Raw genomic sequence first — 18066 nt, forward strand, 5'->3', positions numbered from 1 at the left:
TCGTATAAGTGACGGCAACGCATTGACAAAAGGCTTTGATTTTGGATGAAGACACTATGCATTTTCATTTAGGCCGGGCAGAAGCACCATCCTTGAGATACTTTTGCCTTGTTGATGAGGCCATATTGGCCGCGCTATCTCTGGACACTTGGACGTCCTGGCAACTCCAATCTTTTTGTTTTCGCTCTCTTATAGCCACTTTTCGTTGGCCTGCTACGGCTGCTGTCCCTTCATATAGCAACTTAACCGTGGAATAAGCTCCTTGCCGGCTGACAATGCAACTTCCCACAACACTGCACACCTGAATGGTCAACTGCTCTGCAGGTGCCGACTGCTCAGGCACCGAGTGATGTGCCATCTGGTCCAGAGCAAACGAAAGGGGAGTTTACCCAACTTTACCCTTTAACCAGCACGGCCGATTCGGGACCTAGGCCCAGTCGAGGACGGACTGCCAGCAGCGGGATGATCGCTTGGATGACGTCCAGTTATTGATGCATTGCTTGTTGCTTTCCCAATGTACCTACCTCGTTCTCCTCTTCTTTTACTTCTAATTAAAGAACATGACGGAGCTCGTTTCCTCGTCATCTCCTCCCCTCGTCTCCTCTTTTATCGGTAGACAGCGAGGGTCGGCTAAACGTCGTGGTTCACTTGGCTGGGAAACAGGGCAACGGCCACTTCCACTGCTCCTGGAAGCAGCTTCTCATAAAGGCATGCCATCCTGTCCTCCCCTTGCCACAGCGTCGGCCCTCGTCTCTCTTTCTCTTTCTGTTTGTTTCCTTTCCTTTTGGTTTGGCACTTTGTAACGTCAGACAATCGTTTCTCTTGCATTCCTTCTTCCTGCCAACGAATCGCGAACAACAACTCGTCCTTATCTCTCTCCACATCTGCAACATCTGCACAATGGTTCGTGTCCAACTCGCATCCCTGGCGCTGGCTGCGTCGGCCCTCGCTGCACCTGCCACGGAGCTGCTGCCACGTTCCTCGGACGCCAAGGCCTGCGACGCCACGTCCAAGATCTGCTACTCCGAGTATGTCTCGCCCAACGGCGTCTCGTTCCGCATCGCCATTCCCGACACCGCGACCGCGACCGCGCCGTACGACATTGCGCTCTCCATTGTTGCTCCCAAGGCCATTGGGTGGGCCGCTGTCGCCTGGGGCGGCGCCATGGCCAACAACCCGTTGACGGTGGGCTGGTCCAACGCTGCCACAGCTGTCGTGTCCAGCCGCCGCGCTACCGGCCACACCCTGCCGACGGCCTACGACGGCGCCAGCTACAAAGTGCTGCCCTCGTCCAAGACCAACGACACCCACTGGCAGCTGGACGCCATTTGCACTGGCTGCAGCACATGGGTCGGCGCGGCCGGCAGCGAGGCCAAGACGCTCGACCCCGCCAGCGCCGCCATTTCGCTGGCCTATGCGACGTCGGCCACGGCGCCGGCGGACCCGTCGAACAACGCCAGCCGCTTCGGCATCCACAGTGCCAAGGGCAAGTGGACCCAGGACTTTGGCAGTGCCAAGCTGACCGGCTTTGCGAGCCTCGTTCAGGCGGCCGAGAAGGGAGCTGCGGCGTAGATACGTTGTGGAACGGAGGCACAGGCATGGTGAGAGACATGCAAAAAAAAAAAAAAGGTGGCGTACGAGCGTCTTTAACTGGCGTCAGTCGTCGGTTGTTGGCCGGGCTGTGAAAATGTTAGTCAGTGCTTATAAATGGACGACGGATTTCAAAACAAAGACTCTCGTGTGGGGGTCATCAAGGTTATGACCTGTGTTGAGATGTGTGCGCCGTAGCATCAATAACAAAACAGACAGAGCTGTGAGCGAATATGTTACAGGAAGTGGTAGTTGGTAGAGAGGGACTTACAAGACTTGACAGCAAGAAGGATAAAAGGGGAGGTATTCCCGGGGATGAATAGACAACTGCATTGCATGCCACAAAGGTAAATAAAACAGACCGCAAATGAAGCACACTTGGCAAAGCATGTTAGAACATTTCTTGGTCAACAGACATCGAAGCTAATAAAAATCTACGTCCGGCCGAAGAAGCAGTCCGCTACGTGCCCGTGACGTTTGTTGCAGGCTTTGGTCGCACCAAATCGCCATACCAAGGATACCCAACAAACAAACCGGATGCTCCGGGGGAGGAACTACATCGAACATGTGTCAGTCTATGTTTACAAGCGCGACTACTTGGTTAGTATCGACGTGTTTCATTAATTATACTGTCTGGTAGGAGAAGCGATCTCCCAGTTCTCAGGGTACGTGGGGGAGACAATAATTCACTTATATGGACACCATTTGCAGAATCAGATTCGCATGGCCTTTTATCCTCGAAGGTACAGCCCCTTCATGGTGAATGTAGACGGAACGGTCAAATACAGCCAGTGGATGCACATTGGCATGTCACAGCGGCCCGGTCATAACGAGATACACACTACTAGCATCACAGATCACTGCATTGACTCGACCCGGCAGTCGCTCATGTTTAATGCTGACACGAGCCTCATCGGTTACCACTGGCTCAAGTCCAACATCGTGGAACCGCAGCTCAAGACAGCATTCATGACACGGTCGAGAGTAGTAGATGGAGGAAGTGGCTACGGTTGTTCTCCATCTCCTTTCTTTCTTATCCTTTTGCTTTTCTTTCCCATCTTTTTCACATATCTTCGTCTATACTTGATTTTATATTCGATAAATCCACCTGAACACTCGTCATACTCTCGCGTATTGTCTGTTGGTTGATTTGAGCCGGGAAATGTTATGTTACTGGACTGACTCGCCGCTTTCCGTTGCGAGCTTTGAAAAAAAGTGGCACAGCCACTCCTGTGCCGCTGCGGTGCAGGAAACATGACATTCGCCAGATATATATTTTCGTTGTTTTGTCAACCCCACCTGTCTTGCAACTTCTCCCCCAGCACCGATATCCACACATTAACTCACGGCAACAGGGTCATCACGGTCCTAGCACAATGGAAAGTACAGACAGCAATGACGGGCACGCCCGTGCGGCCAACGAAGATTCGCCTCTTTTGGTACACAACGACAGAGATGTCTCCAACACCTCCAATCAGTCAGCTGCGTTTACACGCAAAAGCATCTACGCCGTCACAAGCATCATTGGCACCGTGGTGCTTGTCGAAGCGGCGTCCATTCTGAACGATGTTCCCATCTACGAGGTCCTCGAAGACATTATTTGCCGCCAGATGGGCCGGATGGGCATTGGAGACAATGGAGACAATGGAGACAATGGCACACGCGGCTGCTCCGGTGACGCAGACGTGCAGGCCGAATTGGCGTTTCTGCGCGGGTGGCAGTTGACGCTCGAGCTGCTCCCCGGCATCCTCATGGCTATCCCCTACGGCATTATCGGGGATCGATACGGACGCAAGGTCATGTTCGTCGTCTGCATGGTGGACATTCTGCTCACGCAGCTGTTCTACCTGCTGGTCTGCTGGCGCTCCGACATCTTTCCGGTGCGGCTGACCTGGGCAGCGTCCGTCTTCACCTTCATTGGTGGCGGGCCGGTGATCCTCAACGGCATTGTGTTTGCCATGCTGTCCGATGTGTCACCCGAGGCATCGCGGTCGACCGTCTTCTTTTACTTTGGCGCCGCCGTCTTCGCCGTCGAGCTTGTCTTTAGCTCACTTGCGGCCTTTTTGATGCAACGTGTGAGTGTTTGGGCGCCGATCCAGTTGAGCCTAGCCCTATTTGTGCCGGTTGTTCCGCTGTGTTTGACACTGCCGGAAACATTACGAAAGGAGGGTCCCACCTCGACCGATGTTGCAGGTACAGACAACGGTGCAGAGAACGGTACAGCGAACGGTGCAGAGAACGATGCAGCCGGACCCGCATCCCGACCAAAGACCATACGGAACGCCTTGTCAGACACGGCAGCCAGCGTTGCTGCCTCCACGGCGTTTCTATTCAACGGTGCCGACCACCAGGTCGGGCTGCTTCTGGCCACCCTTCTCACCACAACCCTCGGCCGCCATGCGCAGGACATCTTGTTGCAGTTCACGCGTGGCCGCTACGACTGGTCATGGGCCCAGGCAGGCTACCTCGTGTCCCTCAAAGCATTTGTCGTGCTGCTCCTCCTCCTGGTGCTCCTGCCCGCCATCAGCACCAACTACGCGCTGACCCGCTGGTGGCCGCTCCTGGCCGGCGTCCGCACGCCGCAACAGCGTGACCTGTGGCTGGCCCGCGCCAGTTGTGTCCTTCTCATCGTCGGGTGTTTCGTGGTTGGTCTGGCGCCCACTGCGGCCTCCATGATCGCGGGCCTCGTCGTGTACTGCCTGGGAAACGGCTACAACCTCATCCTGCGTAGTTTGCCGCCGTCCTCGTGGAGCCAGAGCACCGTGGAACACTTTATAATGCGGCTGGACTTCTCGAGAGTACCGGTGCCGTTATCGCGGGTCCACTACTAGCGGCCGCCTACCGTGCCGGCCTCCGTCTCGGCGGACTTTGGACCGGTCTGCCCTTTTTTGTGGCCGTGGTGCTGTGTGGTATAGCCTTGTTTATCTTGGCGACCGCTCGACTACCCTCGTCGTAATAGAGTTTTTTGCGGCGTGTCGTGTAGTAGATGGATACTATTTTTTAAGTGAATTAGCGGCTCGTTTAAACGGAGGCGGCTCTCAGAACTTTTCTAAATGTATAATAAAGATAAAGATATGCCGATTCCCTTCCTCAAAGTATTGACTAGCAATTTTCTTCAAGGCGAATTTTACGCCTGGCTGAGCTAGACTTCCCCCAAGGATGGCGAAGAAAGGAAGGTGGTGGCAGCCTGTGGGGCCTTGTTCTCCAGCACACAATAGCTCCAGACCCCGGCGACTTCAGGACATGGACGTAGAACGACTAGGTAATTAGAACGTGTCCCTTCCACCGCGTTCCACCCCCTTCGCCTTTCCCTAAAGCACGGAAGAACATTACATCCGCTACCCGAGTTGCGCCAGCACGCTGTAAAATGGCACTGACAGGCTTCCATGGGGCGTCGTCCATAGCAATGCTAGCGCCAGCGTGGGCCCTAAATCGTAAACTCTTCTTGTGCAGCCGCAGGGGTAATCTCGACAGACTCGCGTCGGGGTTTTCCTTTCCCAGCTTCCAAGGCCCAGCACTTCCTTTCTCTCCCCTTTCCATCGCATCAAGACAACCGTCACACGACCTCGACAACAAGGACGCAGACTTTCTCTTCCCTCTTTCGAAGACACAAACTCGTTCAGAATGGCCGGACTCTCGAGCATCAGCCCGCAGGTGTAAGTGAAACTGCACCTTTCTGCTTCCGTCATCGTCACTTTCTTGTTTTCCGTCTTTGTTTCGTTATCTCTATGCCCACGTCAAGCGCATTGCCACGCAACATCGTCTGTTGCGCCAACACATACCGGAGTGCTAACTGCGCAGGACGAACCTGGTCATCATCCTTGGCATGATGCAGGTGTCGAAGCGCATCCCTTTTGAGGACCCGCAGACCCTCCAGCTGGTGCGCATCGCCTACGCCGCCAGCAACGCCATTATCCTGGCCATTTACCTGTACATACAGGCTCAAATCAACAAGAAGAAGGGTGCGTTCTAATAGAGTCCCTCGTCGCAAGCGTCTCGCCCCGGCCCATACCACTACTAACACTCGTGCCTGCAGACCTCACGACTCTAAAGTATGTCGAGCCTGCCCCGATGGGTTCGTCTGAAGAGGGCAAGCTCGTCACGACCACCGTTCATGCCTACGACAAGAGCCAGCTGAAGCAGCTCATGCGCGGGCAGTTGATGGGTGTCGGCATGATGGCTTTCATGCACCTGTACATGAAGTACACCAACCCGCTCCTGATCCAGTCCATCATCCCCCTCAAGAGCGCCCTCGAGGCCAACCTCTCCAAGATCTACATCTTCGGCCAGCCCGCGTCCGGCGACCTCAAGCGCCCTTTCAAGACCGGCGGAGGCCTCATGAGCGGTCTGCAGAGCGGCCCTGCTCAGAGCGACAAGAAGGCCGTTGAGGCTGCCGAGCGCGCCGGCCATGGTGGCGTAAAGGAGGAGTAAGCGATGGCACAAACAGGCCATCTCACTCACCACGAGGCCCAAGAACAGTTTGCGCGACCATCTCCGTTACCCACTCTGGTTTTGCTACCTTGTCGCTTGCCTTGTCATCTTTTTTCACTGGTCCTTTTTTCGCCTTTTTAACAGGGAAGGTCCCTGATGGAACACGCCCTAAATACTGCACTCGCTGGCGCGATGGTTGACTATCGTTGTATACTTAGGCGACAGTGCTATAAACATAGATTTTAATAAACGTTTTCTCTCAAATTGCTCCACAAACCCTGCTTTACCAAACCGAGTGACAAAAGCCTGGTGCGGCCCGGTGCTAGCCGTGATTCAGCTATGCCCTTTGGCGCTGTGTAAATGCGCCCGCGTTTCTTGGGCCCTTAGTATTTTGGCACCGCTTCCTCTTTCCGCCTGGCAAAACTGACTAATACGCACCGTCGCTTTTGCCTCTGTTCAATACCGAATGATAAAACGTCATCACAATCAGCGCCTCCCGTTTGTCTTTTCTCCCTTCCACTTTCCGCTGCAGTTGACAAGGTGGCAGCTGTATCTGTCCTCTTACCACACACGCCGATGGATCGTTCAACAAGAGCAGGCGGGCAGGCCGCAACCACGTCCGCCAACAACAGACAATCGGTAAGCCACAGCCGTCACTTTCAGCTTGCCTCTTCACCTTATTAAAGACAGCCACTAATAGCGTTGTTGCTTCCGGTGTCTGCGTTATAGGACGAAGTACGATTGCGATCTAAAGAGCTACGAGAGCAGAACGAACTCGCTGCACAACGCGCCACCAGAACGAGTCAGCCCCCGGCCAGGGGCTATCTTGCATCCGATGATGTCTACGTCGTCGGCGACAAGAATGCGCGGGGCACGAGAAGTGCGCCGAACACGGCGACAGGCTCCACGAACGTCACTCACAGCCCCAGCAAGCGGCCACACGCATCCATTGCCGTGTCTGACGTGCCGGCGAACAGCCGCAATGCGGGAAGCGCTCAGGATGTCGAGATCCGACCGGCGAAGAAGTTTGCCAAGTTCGTCGACTACAATTTCAGCGCCATGACAGACACCAAGGGCGGTTTCTTGTCTACGGACGACGACCCGTTCAACAAAGCGTTTGCAGATACCAGCCGGGGCGGTAACGGACAGGAAGCGCGACCTGCGCATATGACCGTGGCCGAGTGGGAGCGAATGCAGACGATCCGCAACCTCAAGCGGCTCAAGCAAGGGCCTTACGAGCCGGGTCTCAGTGTCCTGGCCGAGGCAACAGATCAGAAGCGATGCGTAGAGTGCAACAGCCTCGAGATTGACTTCGTCTGGGAGGATGTCTTCCACATCTGTGTCTGCAACCCCTGCAAGGACAAATTTCCTGAAAAGTACAGTCTCCTCACCAAGACAGAGTGCCGGGAGGACTATCTCTTGACCGATCGTAGGTTGCCTCTTTCTTACCATCGACCATAGTCTTGCATATGTACTGACGTCCCCCCCTAGCTGAGCTGAAGGATGCAGAGCTTCTGCCGCATCTCTCGAAGCCAAACCCCCACAAGTCACATTGGCATGACATGATGCTGTTCCTCCGCTGCCAGGTGGAAGAGTACGCTATCAACACAAAATGGGGATCGGCGGAGGCTCTCGATGCCGAGTTTGAACGCCGCGAGGCCGATAAGAAGCGTCGCAAAGACGCAAAGTTCAAGGAAAAGTTGCTGCAGCTCAAAAAGAAGACCCGGTCGGAGGCGTACCGTCGCAACGCAACAGGAAAGGGATCAGCAGACGGCGAGACACAGGCCACGACCTTTGGCGATGCTGTTGGAAACAGAGGCCGTCATGTACACGAGTGGGGACGTGCCATTGAAAACGACAATGGCATGTCTGTCAAGCGTTGTATCTCGTGCGGCATGGAAGTTGAAGAGCTGGAGTTTTAGAGAGCACCACGGGTTTGTATGATATGTGCATTTTGGATGATACGACTGATGCTGGTGTACGACTTAATATACCGGTAATGATCCCACGACTGACGAAAAATCAAGAAATCAAATCTGTTCAACCAACCTAACAATCCATAAATGGTCACGTGCGGCGTCTGTAAACTAAAATTGCATCTGTGCGCGCCACGTCGCTGAACGCGCTTCTCGCCCCTGAGATCAGCCCCTGAGTGATAAAGCTCCAGCGCTACTATGTTGTCCGTTGATGCCTTGGCGCCTGAAGTCCCCGTCACAGTAGCTGTGATTGGCTAGCGTGTTGCTAGACAGCCCCATCTTTTGCTGCGTTGGACCGTTTTTGCAGCAACGAAGAAGGAGCTTGGCCATCCTCGAGTAGTGTGAATGAAACAGCAGAGTGGTCAACAGCTTGGAGCACCTGGCCGACGTGCTCTTCACTATTTTTTTCCCTCGTCAACTGCAACTGAGGAAGGGCAAGCACGACCTCCAGCCAGCCTTGTCCTTCTCCTTCCTTATTCTCTCCATACGACATTTGCGTGAGGCTGCATTCTTCCCGCCCTGTTGTCGTTTTCTCGAGTTTCCCTCTTTTTCTTGCCACGCTTCGATTCCGACGTGTGTTGCGTGTACGATACTTTCTCAAATCTCTTCATTTCGCCGGCCCGGTTTCTGCATCGCATATCAACGGCATCCAGCTTTCGCGTCTTTGTATAGGCTCCCATACACATTGTTGCTTTTCACGTCTTACTCTTTCCCCGGCTTACTGGTATCCTCATCGTTTCAATTCGCGTCTCCGATACCCAACCGACGGACTGAATCGCGCGCTTTGGACTTGGCGAATGCCTCTTCGACCTGGTCACGCCTGTAGCGGAGAAATACTGCGGACGTCTCGTGCCACTTTTCTGACGAGGGCGACCAGCAACAGCAAGGGCCTCTGCTGGTTGCGCGCATGAGTTGGAACGGCCAGGGCAATATGGGGCCGAGTTCGGGCGGTGGCCTGGGCGGACTCGTCTCGAACGACATGTCTGGCGGCGGGCCTGGCAATGCTGGCAGCCAGCCGCACGGGACCGAGTACACATTGCAAGGTGAGAAACCGCTTGATTTGTCTTTTCTTTTCAACTACCGTCTAAAGGGGAGCATATTGACTAACCGCAATACAGGCGTCATGCGCTTTTTACAAACAGAATGGCACCGACACGAACGCGATCGCAATGCGTGGGAGATTGAGAAGCAAGAGATGAAGGGCCGGATAGCATCCCTGGAAGGCTCTGCGCGGCGAGCCGACGCGACACAGAAGGCACTCAAGAAATACGTCACGATCCTGGAGAAGAAGGTCAAAGACCAATCAGCACTACTCAAGTCATCTGCGTCGGGTACCGATGCCACAGACACGCGCCCCGAGTCTGAAAAGCAACAGCAAGCATCCAAGATCCTCGAGAAGCTCCGTGGCATTCAAGACGATAAGGACTCGCAACACTCGCAATCGATCGCAAACCCCGAGTACGGCGGCCGCAGCCTTGCTGTTGGCGATGAAGACGACCAGCGATCCGACTTGCGTATCTTCCTAGACCAGTGCCAGGCCGAATTCACCTACCTCATGGTTACGCCCGCCAACCCTATGCCACCCCGCGAATCCCCCCCTCTACCTCTCATGGACGACCTCCCTGAAGACGACTTTGGCCTTCCGGCCGGCCAGCAGCAGATGGAGCAGTTCGCGCCCCCTCCAACACGGGCCGCTCAACAAGCACAGAATCTGCGACAGACGCAGAGCGCTGCCAACCATGTCAGCCAACAGCAGCAGCAACACCAGCAACACCAGCAACAACAGGTCCAGGCTGGCAATTACCCCTCGACGAGAGGTGCTGAGCTGCAGCCCGCGCCCATGACAAGATCTGGTGCAGATGTGAATGCTTCGGCATACGCAGCCGCGACTGCAGCATCAGACTGGCCACCCCAGGCAGCGCAGACGACATCAAGCAGCCATCCCTTGGAAGATCGGGACCGGGTCAGCCAGGCTGACTCACGGGCTGTCGCCCTAGGCGAAAAGACCGCCGAAGCTGGGGCTACGACCGAGCCCGACGCGTGGGATTTCAACGACGGCCCGGCCTCCTTCCCGGAGCCAAGTCCCTTGTCCGCGACGCAACAGCAGCCCGTCTCCAACCGCCCAGACACCGATATCTTCCCTGCAGCCGACAGTATACCGAAATCGCCGAACCGCCTTCCCGGCTCTCACCGCCGGAAGGGTAGCATGTCTAGACGGCGGAGCGCAGACCATGAGCTGTCCCTCAACTCCACCTCTCAGAAGGCGCAAAAGACGGAGAATGGAAACTTCAAAATGCGGTTCGGGCTCCGTGGGCATCTGGACACAGTGCGTACGGTTATTTTCTCTGGCGGCGGCAGTCCCGGCGAACCTGAGATCTGCACGGCCGGTGACGATGGCTTGATAAAACGCTTCCACATTCCGCGGACGACGTATTTGGCTTCGGGCAATGTGTCTGACCTAGATGTGCAGGCGGACTTTACACACCGTGGCCACCACGGCGCGGTGCTATGCCTCGCCTCTTGGTTTGCAGCACCGAACTTCTCGACCGGTGGACGTGCGCAGGGCGATGGATGGATATTCTCCGGCGGACAGGACAACTTTATTCGGGTGTGGGAGCGCGGCCGGGTTGACCCCAAGGCCACGATTGACGGCCACACCGATGCCGTTTGGGCGTTGTGTGTTCTCCCAGCAACGCTTGGCGCCGTGTTTGGCCAGAGCAGCACCAGCTACGGCTCCCCAGATCGCATTCTCCTCGCCTCTGGTGCGGCCGACGGTACTGTCCGCGTCTGGTCAGTGAGCGCGCCGCCTCAGATGACTTCGCCGCAGCCAGGCAGTGCGGCACCGAATGCCAACCGGCGTGGCGTTGGTGGAACCGGTGGTCGCGTACGGGGCAATTCGATGAGCTCGGGGTCGGGCTTCCCGAGTAGTCCGCAGCCAACGGTGGCGAGCAACAGCCCTTTCAACTACACGCTGATTCACACGATTGTCCGCGCCAACTCCAAGGCCAGTCCGACGTCCATTACAGCCCTGAGCAGCAGTGGTGGAACCTTTGTCGTAAGTTATTCGGATGCAGCAATCCTTGTCTACGACACACGAACCGGCGAGGAGATTGGGTCTATGGCCAGCCTCGAAACCTACGATGGAACAGCGGCGACGAGCGTGAACGCGGTGGTGGCGACGACTGTTGGACTCGAGCAGCCTCAGCTCGGCGACGAGGATCTTGGTGGAGGCGGGAGTCACGGAGGACCTACAGGCGGCGGGCGTCGGTCCATGGCGGGGTCAGGTGTCGAGGGCGTGATTATTTCGGGCCACGAGGACCAGTTCATCCGGTTCTTCGACGCGAACAGCGGTGAGTTGTCTTCTGTTTTCATCTCTTTGGTTTTGTTCCTCCTGCTTTCCTGCGCACGGTTTCTAACTCTTCCAGGCCAATGTACGTACAACATGTTGGCGCACCCGGCGGCTATTTCTGGGCTCTCCCTCAGCCCTGACGGTCGTGAACTTGTCAGTGCAGGCCACGACGCATCGCTCCGGTTCTGGAGTCTCGAGAAACGATCGTGCACACAAGAAATCACGTCGCACCGGATCATGCGCGGTGAGGGCGTCTGCTCGGTCGTCTGGAGCCAGGATGGACGGTGGGTTGTCAGCGGTGGTGGTGACGGTGTGGTCAAGGTGTTTGCACGGTAACGAGACCACACGGTCGTGTTTGGGAGGACAATAGCCTGTGTCCGTTCCGGTGACGTTTGGTGCAGGGAGTCTTGAAGGTGTAATGTGTGTATTTGGGAATGTATCTTATAGTAAAGCTGTTGCTGCAACGGCGCACAGGCGGCTTGATTGTACAACAGGAAAGCACATGTGTGTTGCTTCTTTGTTTTGATTTTGTCTTTTGTTTCCGTTTTCTCACATTGGCCTTTGCATTTTGTTGAGCGCCGCATACATTTAAAACATTGAATCGAAGCGTTCTGCAGTTTTAAGCAGTAGTCTCAACGGCCTTGAGTGGTGTTGACGCCGTTGATTGTATCTCTCGACGTAGACGGACCTCCGCAAGGTTGGCAGGAACTAGCGCCACAACACAGCCACAGGTTCTCCGCTAACCAAGAATTATCTCACCGACGTAACACGTAGACCTGCGAGCGTCAAACTCGACAGCACCAGAGCTGCACCAGCATCTTCAACAGCAAACATCTGCACTTGTTTGACTCAGTGGTGAGTATAACCTATGGGATCCTTGACACGCTCTTACACGTACAAGTACAGAGGATGCGCAGAATCTTGGCATCTGGCCACTTTCTCTGGCCAACTTTCTCATCCAGCGATGAGCCGAATTCGAGGCAAGACAGTTCGAAGTTCGACCGACAGCTGCCAGTTTCCAATCCCAGGTTTTCTCCTCTCAAACATGGCACTTTGTATTCAACTTTACGAGAGACTCCGTTCGTCCGGTACCTTTCTTCGCCGACCTCGTCTCAGCGTTCACGCTCATCGATTGTGCATCTTGCCCATGCCACTTTCATGAGGCCTTTGGTCACGTGTTGAAAGTGGGGCAAAATCGGTGACCCTAGTGGCTCGCCTTTGTTCCTGTGTCACCCGTCAAAATCAAAACAAAGGAAAGTGCTATTTCTGCCGCTGGAAACCGCTCTCTTCGGGTGCTGGGCGGTCTCTTCCACCAAAGACAGAAGGAAAACAAACAAAGAAACCAGCGCCAGCCAACATTTTGCTACTGCGAATCTCCAGAGAGCTTTAGCTCCCCAGCGCCCCAACTTCAAGTGAGTGAAAAAGGCCTGTCTGGCAACAGAAGGGAAAACGCAAAACGGCCTTACTGTATCGCCTCTGAATTGCAGTTGCATTCCTTCCCATTGCGTTCAAATTCCAGGCAGCGACCCGCCACTCAGAACTGTTTTCTGCACGTTTCGCCAGCGTACCCCAAAATCGGGACCCCCCCTCCCCCCCAAATCAGCGCGTGCATTGTTATCGATATCTGCCTTTTGCTCCCCCCGTCTCTGCATCACAACAAAACAACAACCGCACTTTCTCGCCTTTTTCTTTTTGTTTTTCACTTTTGTTTTTCTTATCATCACCACCACCATACACCACCACAACTACCGACCTTTTTGCGCCTCTGCATCCCCTCCATCTCGATTTCAACCACCTCGCGAAAAATCAATCGAATTTTCGCGACTTTCTTCGATAATTTTTTATCCATCGCCAACTTCGCTTTCGTGACACAATGGCTGGCGGCAAGGGAAAATCGTCGGGCGGCAAGAGCTCCGGTGGCAAGACCTCGGCAGACGGCCCCAAGAAGCAGCAGAGTCACTCGGCGCGCGCTGGTTTGCAGGTAAGAACTTTTCTTTCAACTTTCTTGTGATTTTCGCGCCTGTCGACGCCTGTTTACGAGATGTTGCTTGCCTTTCTTCCTGGCGCGTGAGTTGGTCGCATGCGATGGCACTCCTCGATACTTGTCTCGACGTCGAAGCAACACGCGTACCAGCTACGCTCACATTGATTCCGCCTGTTTCTCGACTTCTCCCGAACAAAACAACATGCGCCACGATGCGCTCTCGAAGAAGACGCGCAACTATATATGATGTCGCCCAAAGTCTCTCCGGCGCGCCTGACGAAAAACGATCGCAAAGCCACGATTGGCAGGGCAGCATCATCGCCCGAGCAGCTTCTACACGTCTCGTTTCCTTCCCGTTCAGCACTCGTGACTCGAGAGGCATATCCAAAGCCGGCGCGCTTCTCGCCATTGGTCATTTCTTCTTTCCGTCGTTGCACTTGCGGCGTGACACCAAACACATAATGGCCCCACGACACGCCTTCTTTGACGCGGCATCCTCCACGAACTGCGCATCTACGCATCGACCAGGCCTATTTGCCGAGATAAGGCTGGCTTTTACGACTACTAGCTTGCAACTGCTGACTTTCTTTCCAGTTCCCATGCGGTCGTGTTAAGCGTTTCCTCAAGGCCAACACCCAGAACAAGATGCGCGTTGGCGCCAAGGCTGCGGTGTATGTGACGGCTGTTCTCGAGTACCTGACTGCCGAAGTTCTCGAATTGGCAGGCGTAAGTTCACTCCCTCGCGCTCGTGGCTGCAAGCCGCCCCTTTGATCATCCGCTGACAGCTATTTCCCCACTAGAACGCCGCAAAGGACCTCAAGGTCAAGCGCATCACGCCTCGCCACCTGCAGCTTGCCATTCGTGGTGACGAGGAGCTCGACACCCTGATTCGCGCCACGATCGCTTTTGGTGGTGTGCTGCCTCACATCAACCGCGCTCTCCTCCTGAAGGTCGAGCAGAAGAAGAAGAATAAGGCCGCCCTCGAGGCATGAGCGTACAAACGGGTGCATGGTTACTGGCGTCTACTTACGACCAGTTTCTTTTCTACTTCGTTGTTGCCATGGCTAAACCTTCACTACCTTTTTTCCTGTTTGTGTTTCCGGGCTCGCTAGCCCTCCATTTTGAACGTTTTGTGTCTCGTTAAGTCATTATTGCGGAGAATGAACGGGCCATATCAGAGGTGGAGATGCCAACGACACGATACCCTCTCCACCGCCTACCTACCTGGGAGTGCGACCTCTCGTTAGCTACTTCCCGTTCACGATACCCGGCTTCATGCTACGATGCGGAAGTGGCTCGGTCCCAATTGAACGGGTGAGACTTCAGGCCTGGTATGCTCTTACGAATACTCCTGGCAACGAAGGCAACGGCCCCGAGCGTGGGGAGGGCAATGCGGCATCCGTTGTGTTGATTCGCCTATTTCCCTACTGCTTTCTCGACTCCCGGTCAGGCTGTGGCCTGTTTTTTTGTACTGTAACATTAGGGCTAGACGATTTATTCCGTCCTGTTTTGCTTCTTGTTTCTTTATTTGTACCTTCTGAAATGAGGTTGAAGAGGGCTGTTTTGTTTGTTAGTTGGTTGTTGCTCAGGTTCGGAAATTACGACATATTCGTGGGCGAACTTGGTGACGTGATGGGAATTATGAAATGAAATAGCAGGTTGTGGTGACTATTATTTTTGTTCCTTTCTTTGTATCATGTTGTAGACCTTCCGTGACTGTCAATACTTATGATTGCATAATTAGAAGATTTCGTCAGATGTGTGTAATTTGTAAGGTTCCTTTTCGAAAAAAAAAAAAAAAAAAAAAAAAAAGAACTTGCGTAAAAATAAAAAGTGAAAGTTGGTAAATAATATAAAATAATATAAAATAAGCATCCTTCTCTGCTCAGGTATAAATAATAGGAAAATAAAATACTATAACAATACTAATAATACTTCACGTTAATTTAAATAAAACAAGGCAACAACTAGTAGTCAAGCCAACCATTTTCATCAAGTTAAAGAAGCACGTAGGCGTCCTTGCAGTCATATTTACTTAGTTGTCCTTAAGAAACGGAAGAACAACATCCAGCCATGTGCCATATGCGTCAATAAAGGACGCGTGGCCAGCATTAGGCAAGACGTGAAAGCCGATGTCCTTGCCTGACCCATCACGCATCTGGTCTGCCAGTGCCTTCATGGATGTTGGCAGATCGGCGTCCTTCTCCCCAACGACAACGAGCACACGCTCTACGCCGCTGCTGGCCACCCTGCCAGCAAGTGGACGAAGATCAAACTGCGATGACAGCAAGGCCGCAATGCATGTCTCAAAGCCGTCGATGGTGGTTTGTGCCATCAACCGTTCGAGCCACGCACGCTTGTCAGGGTGTGCCGTGAGCCACTCCTCACCCAACCAACGCTCGCGGGTCTGGGCCAGCGCGGCCTCAAGGGTCTGGTCACCGTCGCGAAGAGCCTTTACCCGCGGGCTGAACGCGTCTGCGACACCCGCGTTGGCGGGCGAAGCGCTGATGGTGTCGACGACGACGAGGCGGCGAACAACACCCGGGTGGCGGGCAGCAAACACAACGCCAGTTGCAGAGCCGAGCGAGCAGCCAATCCAGGCGTGCAGCTGTGTGATCCCTATGGATTCGACCAGCGTGTACACGTCGTCGGCCATGCCATCGAGTGTATTCTCCGCAAGGTCTTTTGTCCTGACCGTCGAGCCGCCGTGGCCTGGATGGTCATATGTCAGCACCCGGAAGCCATTTTGGTGCAAGACGGCAACAACGTCATCCCAGACGGCTGCCGTGGTTGCCAGCAGACTCGAAAGGAGGATTGTGCGGCGCTCAGGTGCACCCGGAAACGTGAGAGTGTAGCGTAAACGGTGCCCGCCGGGCAGAGTGAACGTGGTTGGTTGTGTGTCTGCCATTGCGAGTGCTGTTATGCTTACGTCGTACTTTGCTCGTCGATGATGAATTCGCAAAGAATGGTAGTAAGGGCTTGCTGGATGGCAAATTGCTGCAAGTTGTTCTAACCATCGGCGTTTAGCGGGGGAAGGTCTTTTGGTGAGGAGAGGTCAGGTCTCGGTATTGGATGGCAGCCGCGATGATCGTCAGGGAAGGTGGGGTTCAGCCTTGTTGGATGATATAGTTAAACAGTGGCTGGAGATATGAGTAATACATGCGTGCCACTGTGTTATATCGCATAGTACGAATTATGTATTACTGTTTTCCTAGCAACGGCTCGAGTGCTAATGTCGGAATAGCACAGCGAACACGCGCGGAAAACGCGAGCAGCGTGGCAGCATTAGATGGATGAGCACAGCTCTAGAATAGACTCGTAGTGCAAAGCTTCTTTTCGCCGACGTCGGTGCGATCAAGATGTCCATAAAGGCGCACGAACCATAACGAGAAGGAAGACAGGACGAAAGCATGTGCTGAGGCATACGCACCCTGTAAGCGTATTTACGCCCTATTTCCTCGTCTGAAGTCGCGCCTTTCCTAACTATCAAAGGTATGTCGGAGGCGTGGTTGTGGATGGACTTGCTCCACTGGTCCCAAGTATCCAATATCACTTGCGTACAGTGCATCGGCTTATCACTGCCATCTCATGGTGCTTGGCCGCTTTTCGTGTCCTGTTTTCCCTGCCAAGAGCGTGCCTCGTGATGCAAATTCCGTATGGACAGATGCACATGTACTGTGGTCATCTGCTCAAGGCACAGCTGAGCAGACAGTTCGCAGTGTCCTTTTGCCTCCACCCTGTGAAACACCAGGGGAAATACACCTCTTGCGGTGGAGTGCGTAGGCCTATGGCATGTGTTCCAGCCCCTATTGGGTGCGTTGTTGTCGAGGCTGGGCAAGTGTGCACGTGTTGGGATTTACGGGGGCTTTAGGGGGCACTGGGCATGTTAAGGCCCAAAAATGGAGCAAATAAATACACTACGGTAGAAGCAAGCAGAGGGGTCGCATCTTGAGAGCACAATACAGTGTTTGCATATTTTGGCACTGTACGTAAATGGTAGCAAACTAGGTACTGAGTACACACTTACTGAGTGCACACTTACTGAATACACACTCTGAAACTACGTACATATCGTTTTATCGTTTGCTGTATGCTGTATTGCTTTGTGAAATCAGACGGATGAGTGACGCCACCTTCCTGTATGGCGTAAAATGTAGAGAGCTTCTGCGAGTTGTGTCTGCCAATGTCATAGTTAAGTAGCCTCTCGTCATTTGGCAGCAGACAACGCGCCTTCTCGCACTGTTCCCTTCCTCCTGGCAGAGAAAGCGCCCACTATTTGTGCCCGCCCGTGCCTCCCTGGCAGCTGCATTGTTCCAGCAGTCAAAAATAGTGTCCACACCGTTCCTGTGGAACGCCTGAGCCCCAACCAATGGCCTCTCATAGTTGATGTCCGTCGTCCCTTCTTTTTGCCCTTCACCCTTTCTACTTTCCCTCGCTCTTTCCTCCCACTTTAGCCTACCCTTTTCAGTGGAGCTTTGGACTCCCGTTTCCCGACTAACCCAGGAAAAACGGGCCAGGACGAGCCAGGACTGAGCCAGGCCAAAACCTACGCCAAAAAAAATACAAACCAAAAAACATCAACAACTCCTCCCCAAACCATACGACTTTGGCCAACCTCCCGACTTGGACTCCGGCAATCTTCGACCTTCCCACTGCGGCGGGACCATACCACGAGATATCGCATACGGACACGGTTAACTTTGTCTCGCTTGCGACGCTTCGTTGATACCGACACG

At 54.2% G+C, this 18066-nt stretch overlaps 7 protein-coding genes across 7 annotated transcripts; 6 read left to right on the forward strand and 1 right to left on the reverse strand.

Annotated features, from left to right (window-relative positions):
• Positions 1-900: 900 nt before the first annotated feature.
• SPBR_03535 (uncharacterized protein) lies at positions 901-1572 on the forward strand (the record flags this gene model as incomplete). The annotated part of the gene is made up of 1 exon (XM_040761826.1): positions 901-1572. One exon carries the CDS (start codon positions 901-903, stop codon positions 1570-1572), a length of 672 nt encoding a protein of 223 aa, XP_040623177.1.
• A 1394-nt stretch (positions 1573-2966) lies between these two features.
• On the forward strand, positions 2967-4421 carry SPBR_03481 (uncharacterized protein; the record flags this gene model as incomplete). The annotated part of the gene is made up of 1 exon (XM_040761772.1): positions 2967-4421. The coding sequence occupies one exon, from the start codon at positions 2967-2969 to the stop codon at positions 4419-4421; it is 1455 nt and encodes a 484-aa protein (XP_040623178.1).
• Positions 4422-5214: 793 nt separating this feature from the next.
• Positions 5215-6021, forward strand: SPBR_03529 (uncharacterized protein; the record flags this gene model as incomplete). The annotated part of the gene is made up of 3 exons (XM_040761820.1): positions 5215-5246; positions 5392-5552; positions 5627-6021. 3 exons carry the CDS (start codon positions 5215-5217, stop codon positions 6019-6021), a joined length of 588 nt encoding a protein of 195 aa, XP_040623179.1.
• Positions 6022-6597: 576 nt separating this feature from the next.
• Positions 6598-7943, forward strand: SPBR_03496 (DNA-repair protein complementing XP-A cell; the record flags this gene model as incomplete). Its single annotated transcript, XM_040761787.1, has 3 exons — positions 6598-6660; positions 6829-7450; positions 7513-7943. The coding sequence occupies 3 exons, from the start codon at positions 6598-6600 to the stop codon at positions 7941-7943; spliced, it is 1116 nt and encodes a 371-aa protein (XP_040623180.1).
• Positions 7944-8928: 985 nt separating this feature from the next.
• Positions 8929-11682, forward strand: SPBR_03422 (PRO11 protein; the record flags this gene model as incomplete). Its single annotated transcript, XM_040761713.1, has 3 exons — positions 8929-9040; positions 9116-11347; positions 11423-11682. The coding sequence occupies 3 exons, from the start codon at positions 8929-8931 to the stop codon at positions 11680-11682; spliced, it is 2604 nt and encodes an 867-aa protein (XP_040623181.1).
• A 1537-nt stretch (positions 11683-13219) lies between these two features.
• On the forward strand, positions 13220-14322 carry SPBR_03511 (histone H2A; the record flags this gene model as incomplete). The annotated part of the gene is made up of 3 exons (XM_040761802.1): positions 13220-13327; positions 13925-14056; positions 14131-14322. 3 exons carry the CDS (start codon positions 13220-13222, stop codon positions 14320-14322), a joined length of 432 nt encoding a protein of 143 aa, XP_040623182.1.
• A 1043-nt stretch (positions 14323-15365) lies between these two features.
• Positions 15366-16238, reverse strand: SPBR_03525 (uncharacterized protein; the record flags this gene model as incomplete). The annotated part of the gene is made up of 1 exon (XM_040761816.1): positions 15366-16238. One exon carries the CDS (start codon positions 16236-16238, stop codon positions 15366-15368), a length of 873 nt encoding a protein of 290 aa, XP_040623183.1.
• Between the last annotated feature and the right edge of the window lie 1828 nt (positions 16239-18066).

This window comes from Sporothrix brasiliensis (assembly GCF_000820605.1).
Source record: "Sporothrix brasiliensis 5110 chromosome Unknown Cont13, whole genome shotgun sequence".
In the NCBI taxonomy this organism is placed as follows: Eukaryota; Fungi; Ascomycota; class Sordariomycetes; order Ophiostomatales; family Ophiostomataceae; genus Sporothrix; species Sporothrix brasiliensis.